Source organism: Chrysochloris asiatica, unplaced genomic scaffold (genome assembly GCF_000296735.1).
Source record: "Chrysochloris asiatica unplaced genomic scaffold, ChrAsi1.0 scaffold00106, whole genome shotgun sequence".
Taxonomy (NCBI): domain Eukaryota; kingdom Metazoa; phylum Chordata; class Mammalia; order Afrosoricida; family Chrysochloridae; genus Chrysochloris; species Chrysochloris asiatica.
The window spans coordinates 2,511,648-2,521,995 of NW_006408624.1; the positions used below are offsets into that span (position 1 = coordinate 2,511,648).

The 10,348-nt window shown below is 38.5% G+C and overlaps 1 protein-coding gene across 2 annotated transcripts in view; it reads right to left on the reverse strand.

The window, feature by feature from the left end:
• Positions 1-9,831, reverse strand: part of PSMB2 (proteasome (prosome, macropain) subunit, beta type, 2) — a 40,125-nt gene extending 30,294 nt beyond the window's left edge. Inside the window, exons 1-3 of one of the 2 annotated variants that reach the window (XM_006867526.1) lie at positions 9,734-9,831; positions 3,204-3,326; positions 77-147 (exon numbers count right to left, since the gene is read on the reverse strand). In XM_006867526.1, the coding sequence (XP_006867588.1) occupies positions 77-147; positions 3,204-3,326; positions 9,734-9,824 (285 nt within the window). In that variant the 5' untranslated portion in view covers positions 9,825-9,831. The remainder of the gene's footprint in view (positions 1-76; positions 148-3,203; positions 3,327-9,733) is intronic. The other variant, XM_006867527.1, reaches the window with a different exon arrangement.
• Between the last annotated feature and the right edge of the window lie 517 nt (positions 9,832-10,348).

Here is a 10,348-nt window from a genome sequence, read left to right on the forward strand (position 1 = left end):
TCAGGTTTAACAAGAACACGCAAGGAGCACAGAAGATTCTCTGCTCATATCTAAGACTACCGGCCAGATTGCTTACCCTACTCCGAAGACAGTCAGCCAGGTTTCGGCGAGTGAAATTTGCTGCTGCTGTGGGAGACAATTCATATCCTGGTACAAAAGATAAAAAGGAATACTTAAATTGAAGCAGAAGGAATTAACAATACCCCAAATCATCCCATTAACCTGTTCTTAAAGTCCACTATCGTTTGTCCATTCAGCATATATAAAGTCAGAGACTGCAGGGTAAAATCCTACTTTTCTAATCATTTTATCCATGCAACATTTATGAAATAACAGCTAATAATGACAGTAATCCATTACCACAAAACAGAACCAAGGTGACTGGCTGTGCTATGGTGGGATCAAAGCCATAGCCTTATGTAAGAAGTACAAACACACAGATGTAAAAAAAGAAAGAAGTCTTGATATGTCATCCTTTAATTATTAAAAGAAGGATATTGGGAAAAGAAAGAATGGAAGTTAGAGTAGCCTCAGAGTCATGCTATATGAGGTGTACTTTAAAATATATGTATAACTTTATTAACAAATGCAATATGATTTCCAAAAAAGTACAAGCTATAGAAAAAAGAAAAGTTTCCATCATTATCTATAAATATTTTTTTAAATAGTTTATCTGAAGCACAAAACCTCTAAAAAAAAAATCCCAGCTTGGAAAGAGAGAGTGGATTTGCCTAAGTTACTCCCCATAACATTTCAAATACCAGTGTTAGATGAAGTCAGAATTAGATATAAATTCTAACAAAATATTTATGGAGCAGCTGCTTTGTTTCAGGGTCTATGCTATGAGCTTTCATTTATATTTTGAATTTCACCCTCATACCATGTCTATTGCAGTTGTTGGGTACTGACAAGTTGATTCTGACTCACAGTGACTATATGTGACAGAGTAGAATTGCCACATAGGGTTTTCTTGACTGTAATCTTTATGGAAGTAAAGTGCCAGATCTTTTTCCCCCAGAGGTGCTGGGTGGGTTAAAATTGCCAACTTTTCAGTTATCAGCAATGCTCTTGACTTTTGGGCTACCAAGGCTCCTATTAGTCTATTAATACCCAATCTCCACACTGCAAAAAAACAAACAAAAAAATCACTACAAACTCACTGCCATAGAGTCAATTCCAACTCACAGTAACCTTATAGGACTGAACAGAACTACTCCCTAGGGTTTCTGTGGCTGTAATCTTAACAGAAGTAGACTGCCTCATCTTTCTCCTGTGGAGCAGCTAGCAGCCCTAACTTAACCCACTGCACGACACGGGCTCCTTATTAGTCAATGTTGTTGTTAAATGCTACTGAGTAGGTTCTGACTCATAATGACCTTGTATAGGGTTTTCAGGGAGTGGCTGGTAGGTTTAACTGCCGACCATGCGGCTAGCAGTCCAGTGGTCATCCAATAGCACCACACCAAGACCCCCTATTGTTGTTGTTGTTGAGTGTCACTGAGTTGGTTCTTACTCACTACGACCCTGTAGAGGGTTTCCGAGGAGCGGCTGGTAGGTTTGAACCCCGACCTTGCTGTTCAAACTGACCTTGCATATTAAACCATAAAATACCGTAACAGGAACAACTCTAGACAAGTCTGGACAAGCAGGAATATTTTTGAGTGCTCCACGTCATCCCACAAACAACACTGCAGAAAATTCTGATGCTCCATCATCTCCTTATAGTTTTTTCTTCTTCTTTCCTTTATTTTACCTCAGATTTGAACTTCAATATGCAGAAGCATTACTATACTAATTGGATTATATTCACAAAACTGTTCTGGATGTAATTTTGGAGTCTTGGTGTGGTGCTGGAGGATAAGCACTGGACTGCTAACCACAATGCTAGCAGTACAAACCCACCACCCATTCTGAAGGAGAAAGATGAGTCTTTCTGCTCCTGTAAATATTTAAAGCCTGGAAACCCTATACAGGGTTGCTATGAATTAGAACTGACTCAGTGTCAGTTGAGTTTGGCTTGAGTATTTAAAAGGGCAATTTTAACTACATCCAATTTTTGGTTTATGCACTGACTTTAGACCGCAACATCCATGTAACAAGCAATTCTCTCTACTTTTGTTTTCTTTCCCAGGATAGAAGAGTTAAGTACAGTTGTACCTCCTATACTTCAAAAATGTTATTAGCATCCTTCACCTGCCATGTAGGCAAATTTAGTATAACCATTCAGATAGTTACTTAAGCATTCTAATCCACTAGAAAAATAACAGAATTCTTGAAATATTCTAAGCTTGCCCAAAGAGAGGTACAACATACTTTGTTGTTAGTGCCATCATGTCAGTTATAACTCACAGCAGCTCTATCTATGTAAAACAGAACTTTAGGGATCTCTGAATTCTCTGTAATAGTAAGCAGAATGTTTAACATAAATAAGATCTTCAAAAATATTTGTAGACTACAATGCTTAAAAAAAAAATGATCTGAATGGTTCTACTAAGCATTTAACTCATGCAATTATATACAAATTAAGTTCCTTCACAGCTCCATACTACACTAATGTTGTATTTAACAGTTTTACTAAGCTGTGAAGCAACAAAGTATTTTCTGAAAGAGCTTCACTCCAAACTTGCCAGAATCAGAGGGCTAGTGGCTAGCATTATCTGATAGATAGGTTTTCCCAGTAGATAAGACTTCATTAGCCCCTGTCTAATGAATTAATCATCTCCCTAGACAGGAACCTACCAGAGAGGTCAGGCAAAACCCTTTTAAACACAGTTAACCCTTCACAATTTTACAGAACTTTCCTATGTATTATTTGTTATTAGTATTATAAGCCCACCTGAGAAATACAGAAAAATGAAGGCCCAAATGTGACTTATCACACATAAAACAGTAAAGCTAAGGTCTACTTAGGTCATTGTTAAGTTTCTGATTCAGATATACTTCAGCTCAAACCATATTTTCTGAAATGTCACACTTTTAGTGTATATTGCCATGCCTATCTCCAAGATGGTATTAGTTTCATCTCCCAAGCATTAGTATTAGAATGGCTCTCTTTTATGACAGAAGGAAGGTCTAGGTAAGTTTTTAAAAGTGAGATGACTCAAATGAAAATATAATCACATAAGCCTGCCCATGTAAAATACTCTTTTTTAGCTCAAATTTAAAGACAAGCCAATCAAAGTTAAAATCTAAATGTTACCCACCATTTCGCATCTTATAAAGCTGTACATTTTTCTGAATATATTCTGCAAATTGCACAGTGTCACCAGCCTCTCCAACACAGAGGAGTAAGATTTTTTCACTCATCTTAAACATCTTGTCATGATCTGCTCAAAGAAAAAAACATGGTATTAAAAATTACTTTATCAGAAATTTACAGCTATTATATATGGAACTATAAACAGGTATCAATTATTATATTGAGTAATAATACTTATTAATTACTATTAAATAAAGGGGACTCTCAGGTATGGCACTGCAGGATTTAGCACATGATTGTTAACTGAAAGGTTATTGAAACCTACCAGTTGTTCCTTGAAAACCCTATACAGGGCCCTTGTGGCTCTGTGGATTTGACATTGGGATGCTAAGTATAAGATTGTTGTCTGAAATCCATCAATCGCTCTGTGATAAGGCTGTCTGCTCCTGTAAAGATTTAGTCTCAGAAACACTACACAGGGCTGCTATGAGTTGGAATTGACTTGATGGCAGTGGGTGGGTATATTAAATTTTTTTCTAAATTGAGCTTTATTGTATTTCCCTTGGGGCCTCAGAATGAAGCGCAACAATTGATATGCAGAGATTGAAAATTGCTATTTTTTACTTTCTAAAGATCTTCTGACAATACAGTAAAGAATTCCAATTTTCACATATACATTTACCATCTGTTATTGTATTTGGAAAGGGCACTAGTAGGCCATTCTAAAACTTTCTACTCTACTATTAGAGAAGTTATATTTTACCCGTGATTTGTATGTTGTTGTTGTCAGTAAGTGCCATTGAGTCGGTTCCAACTCACAGTGACCCTGTATAGGTTTTCCAAGGAGCAGCTGGTGAGTTTGAACTGCCAACCTTGTGGTTCAAGCCAACCTTGTGGTCTAGTGCTCTATCCCACATAGGATATTATATTTGAAGACTATCAGTAAAACTTAGTATTGCCTGTAAAATGAAAGTTAGAATAAAGTGGGCTTAGCTTCCTATAACATGTTATTCTTGTGAGAAACAAATCAATATAACTAACTGATCACTGATTTCTTGTGAATCATCAAGGTCTTCTGTGAAAATAAGGACAATAGATAAGTGACAGTATGAACTGATGTGACAGATATATGAAAGGCCTAATGTCCAAATTATGCCCCAGCTACAGTGCCACACCCCCAATGAGATGGACAGGCACAGTGACAGCAGCAATGGCCTCAAGATTAACAAAATTTGTGAGGATGGCAAGACTAGGCAGTGTTTTGTTCTGTTGTGCATAAGGTCCCTATGAGTCAGAACTGACTGATGGCATCTAACCACAATAAAAAGTGTGTCATACTATCAAATTTCTTCTACAAGTAATACTTCTCTTAGTGTTTGGGTTTTTGTCTTTTTTTTTTTTTTTTTTTTATTGTGACTTGAGTGATAGTTTACATGGGAGAACACCATAGTATTTTGTTTCACTGCAATGATTACAATCCTTTCCACACATCATCATTCAACAGTATTTGTTTCTATTGCTTCTATTCCCTCTGTTCTGTTTTGTTGTTGTTTTTTGATGTACACCAAAACACTCAAGAATAAGCAACCATTTAAGCACTCAAAGGGCATACCCTGCAAGCCTGCCTCCTGGCTGCCAGCACACAGCTCCTCTCCCTCTCAAATAATTTTATTAACCATATTTTAGAAGATTTTAATGGGCACCTGTATTTTATTTTTTTACTCTCATGTTGAGCTATTAACATAGTTTATTAACGGCAATCAAGAGTATACACCCCAAATTAAGGGATCATCACAAGAAAGAATAGAAAATCAACTGAGAATATAAATCACTTTAAAAAAACTAAACCAACTCCAAAAATTAAAATGATTTCCAAAGTAAAAATTCTAACAGTAAGATACTTTAAAACACATTATAAAAATCCTTATACTATATTTTTATCTAGCTAAACCAGACTCATTCAGATTAGACAGATAAATAAATATTCAGATAGCTAGTAGCGCCTAAGGATGAAAACTCCACATTCAGAAGTCGAAATCTTACTCTCACTTTCACTTTTCATTTTTTAAACAGTGCTGAATAATCTTCCCTGGAAGACATCTTTCCTGTTTGAAAGCTTCTAAAATGTCAAAATCTCTTAATAGGATTTAAAGAACAAAATGCTACTGTCAAATACTTTATAAGTGTTTGAGAGCTGTAGATGCCAGTAATATGGTTACTTCCACTCAGGGTGGAAAGAAAAAAAAAAGTGCCTGCAGATAATATCAAATTGCCTTGGAATTTCTAACACAAACACTACAGGAAATTTAAAGACTGCTTGCAAACTTGTCAATATATTGTGTATCAAAGAAAAAGGATTAAAAGGGTACATTAATGTTTGTTCTTATTAGTGGTAAGACTATGAGCAATTTCATTTCCTCTTTTTGCTTATTAGGGTTTCTTAAAATTTTAACACATACCACTTTGGTAAGAAAACAGTTAATAAATTTGCTTTACTTTTATAATCAGGAAAAAATGCATTTATAGAGATTTGTATGTCATATTTCAAAAGGCTAAAAATCTTGGTACCAAACTATTCAAATTTTAAATGAACTTAATCCAAGGCCAAAACTGTTTTTTAAACATCTGTTGCATGTCCAGTGAGTAGCAGAGGGGGATATAAAAACAAAAATTATAGATACTAAATGCTCCCTGAGCTGTCCAGGAAACAGCCTCTAGCTCTAGAAAAGTTCTGTTCCTTGACAAGGAACTTAATTACAAGATACACACAAAACAAATAGACAACAAAATAAACATTATTATGTAATACTGTAGAAAAACAACTAAACTAGAACTTAATGTTGTTGTTAAGTGCTGTCAAGTCAATTCCAACTCATAGCGACTGAGTATAAAGTTTCCAAGAAGTAGTTTGTGGGTTTGAAATGCAGACCTTGTGGTTCAAAACTACCTTGTGGTCCAAGGCTTATCCTACAGTGCTATAGACCTCATTTATAATCGGACCTTGACCTTCTGAATCTGGAGAAATGACTTGCCCTCTTGAAGCTCATTTCCAAATGTGTACAATGATAGTATCACTTACCTCAGCTTAACTCATTAAGTGGGGAAATTGGTAATGAATTCTGTACATATACAATACTATACAAATACTGTCTGCAAGACTGGGCACTGTTTCTTTCTGTTGTGCATAAGGCTGCTCTGAGTTGGAACCAACTCAAGGAAAATGGCACCTAACAATAACATTATTGTGGAGTCCTCGTGTAGTGCTGTAGGATACACAATGAACTGCTAACTGCAAGGTCAGTGGTTCAAATCTACCAGCCACTCCTTGGACACTATAGAGTCACTAAAAGTCAGAAACAACTTGATGGAATTTAATCACCACCACTGCAATATTATTATACTTAAGTGGTAAATAATGTAGTTCAAATTATACATACATGATACAGGGATTCAGAAAAGAGAGAGTTCTTTGTGTTAAGAGTACTCTGAATGATTTGTTAAGCAAGCAATCCTTGGGAAATCTTCTGTATGGTGGTGGTGGTGATGATGTGCCCTGGAGTCGGTTCCAACTCATAGCAACCCTGCACAGGGTTTCTGAGGCTGTAAATCTTTATGGGAACAGAAAGCCTCATCTTTCTCTCTCAGAACAGTTGGTAGTTTCAAACTGCTTACTTGGAGGTTAGCAGCCTGACTCATAACCACTACACTATTTTACAAAGAGAAAAAACAAACAGCAAGTATTATTCTCATTTTACAGCCAGAGAAACTTAGTCCCTAAAGGTTACTCTTTTTCACATTCTTAGCTATCCTACACAGTTCCTTCATAAAATGAACTAAGAAAAAAATCCTTACACAATTCCAAAGCTCTTATAAAAATGCTTATGTCTGAAAAGACCATGGGAATATCAGAAAGTTGAGTCCAATAGTTTTTCAAGAACACAAAATCATCTTTCTTCCAAACCACACTGATCCTTTTTATACTCACAGCTGAAATCATGAAAAACTAACCTTATACTGACTAGTGATACTTTTAATCATACAAAAAAAAACCCATCTTGTAATATTTATTTCCTTGTTTCCTTAATGTTTTAGATTCCTCTAAGGACTATATCAAATATGTACACAAGGAGACTTCAAGCACATTATACTTTTCAAAATTATTCCACAAATAGTATTGCAATGAAACAGAAGCCTTGTAAAGGTTTGACTTAGTTATTGCTCTACTTAGACATTGCTTCATTCTAAAATCACTGCTTATCAAAGGACTTGGTATTCAAAAAAATGAAAAATTTACTCTCAAACAAAACTAATTTATTCCTTTGAAAGCCTAGTTTACAAAGAGAACTTCTACAAACTAACTATCAAATTTCATGAAGTAATTTCACTTGAGGACCAATCCATACAACAGATGTTTAACAATCCACTTTCAGGACTCCCTTTCATCTTTAAAAAGATTAGAACTCAAGCAAAGCCCATCAAAATTGGTTCACCTTCCTAGGTGCTAGGAGACATCCTGACTCTCAGATGCCTGCTGAAGCAGCAGTAGTAGACACGCTATTTGTCTTCGTTCATAGGCTTCGAGAAACTCCAAATTTAATCATCTGTCTTTCCTTAAACCCAAGATGAACTGTCAGCTGTTCTCAAGGTTTTCTATTTTCTACAACCAGAATCTTTTTCCTCTGTATTACCTAAGAGCAATTTCTTCTTGCTCTATATTACGAGAGAGGTACTCACTCAAACTCACTACCATCAAGTCGATTCTGACCTATAATGACCCTATATAAGGTTTCTGGGAGTCCTGGTATGGCACTGTGGGTTAATGCGCCAGACTGCAAAGCAGTTTGAACTGCAGGTTTGGCAGTTCAAGCTCACGAGCGTCTCCTTGGAAACCCTATACAGGGTCACTATGGGTCGGAACCGACTGGATGGCACTTAGTAGCATAAGGTTTCTGAGGCTGTAATCTTTATGGCAGCAGAAAGCCTCACCTTTCTCCTCAGAGCAGCTGGTGGGTTTGAAACGCATATCTTGACATTAGCAGTCCAGTGCTTATCCTACAGCACTACCAGGACTCCTGTCACATAATAACTTTTACACATATCCAAATCCTTATTAGACTGTAACTTCATTTAGTATTCTATCTAATCATCTTAGGATCCGGGTCGTATCTTATTCTTCTTTGCATCCCTGCAGCACTTAGTAATGCTGTACAATGTACATATGTTGTTGTTGTTAAATGCCATCAAGTTGTTATTCCAATTCATAGCAATCCTGCCTAGGGTTTCCGATGATCGGTTTGAACCACTGATCTTGTGAGTTAGTAGTCCAGTGCTTATCCTAGTAAGCCACACCAGGACCCAATTAAAAGTAAAAGTTCTTAAGTACCCTGCAATGGTTTGAACCCTGATTCTGACATCTGCGAGCTTGGGCAAGTTTCTTAACTTCCGTGCCTCAGAAAAACATCTGTAAAGTGGGGATATAATAGTGCCTATCTCAAAAGCAGAGTCCTGGTGTGGTGCTACGGGTTAATGCGCCAGTCTGCAAAGCCGTTTGAACTGCAAGGTCGGCGGTTCAAGCTCACAGCTGCTCTTCAGAAACCCTATACAGGGTTGCTATGGGTCGGAACCTACTAGACGGCTATTCACAACAACAATCTCTAAAGTAAATTGCTTAAAACAGCACATACATAGTAAGTGCTTAGTAGTACTGCTCTTTACAAATATTTATCACTGTGTAAGGCACTTGAGAAAGGAGCTCTGATAGTGTAATGGTTACGAGTTGTCCTGCCAACCTCAAGGTCAGCAGTTCGAAACTACCTGCGGTTCCGCAGGGGGAAAGATAAGGCGTTCTGCTCCCATAAAGATTTAAAGGTTCGAAAACCCTGTGCAGGGTCGCTATGAGTCGGAACCGACACCACGGCACATAACAACAACAAGGCACTTGAGAATAACATATTTCATTCACTCAAATATGATTTTACAGATGAGGGAATCTGAGCACTTCAGAGTAACTTGTACAAAGTCGCAAAGCAAGTTAAGTGATAGGGGCTGTCGAGTCTTCTAATTCTACTAACTACTGGAAAACTTGGCAGCCAGGAAGACTAGAAAAGAAACATCAGGACGGAGTCACGGGAAGGTAATAGACAAAAGAAGGAAAGAAAATACCAAACTTCTGCACCCCCCTACCCCCCTCCCAGCCTCACTCTCCCTAGGATCCCACTAAACTAAGCTCATGGGTAGCAATAACAGGAAAGTCACAGATTCCGGAGTCAGGGAAGCCTGATGCCCGATAGGGGCTTAAAGCTGAATTCTCTTGGGAGATCAGAGCACTATTGGCCTAAGAGCCCAGGGAGGAACGGCTGGCAAGGCCGTAAACTCGTTTGCCTGCCCCCTCAGTTCTGAAAGGTAAGTGCAGGGTAGGGCACGGCGGGTTCTAATTCCCAGAACTCCTCGGTACTCACCCCCCACACACACCCCCGAACTCCCTCCTAGGACCCTAAACCTAGGCCCCGTCGGGCCTCCTCAGCTTCTTCTCACCGTCCTTCATCTGGACAATATTGCTGGCGGCCACGCGGTCGGAGGCGACCAGGACGTAGTCGGGGCCCTGGATGCCGATGAGGTACTCCATAGTAGAGGGAGGCAGGAAGCGGTAAGTTGGGTCTACAGAGTTCGTTTGGCTCTCGCTGGCTTCTTGGCCTCACTGGTGAGACAGCACAGAAGAGCAAAAATTTGCGCGACGCAGGCCGCGCGACAGCCGGGTTACCGGCGCTCTCGGATGACGTAATTGTCGCGAGAGGTTGGAAAGCGGGTGAGGTGTTGAGTGTGTTGCTCGGTGCTTGCGTTCACCTCGTGACCTGACTTCGTCACATTCAATTCCGGCTCTGTAAGTCCTTGTGTACCTTGTCTAACGCTCAATTTCTTTCTTTATAAATAAGGAGTTTAAGACTCCCTCAAGCATAAAGTTACACTGCAGACCGTCCAAACCATAGGCTCTGAGGATCAGACTTTGGTCACCTAGCAGACATAGCAAACTGGCCCTCATCTGATTATTCAGTATGCTTGCTAGTAATCTCATACATGAGCCCTGGATATCCGCAGATAAATGTAAAAACCTTCCCTAGAAGCCAAGACGGTAAAGTCCAAAAAGGCAAA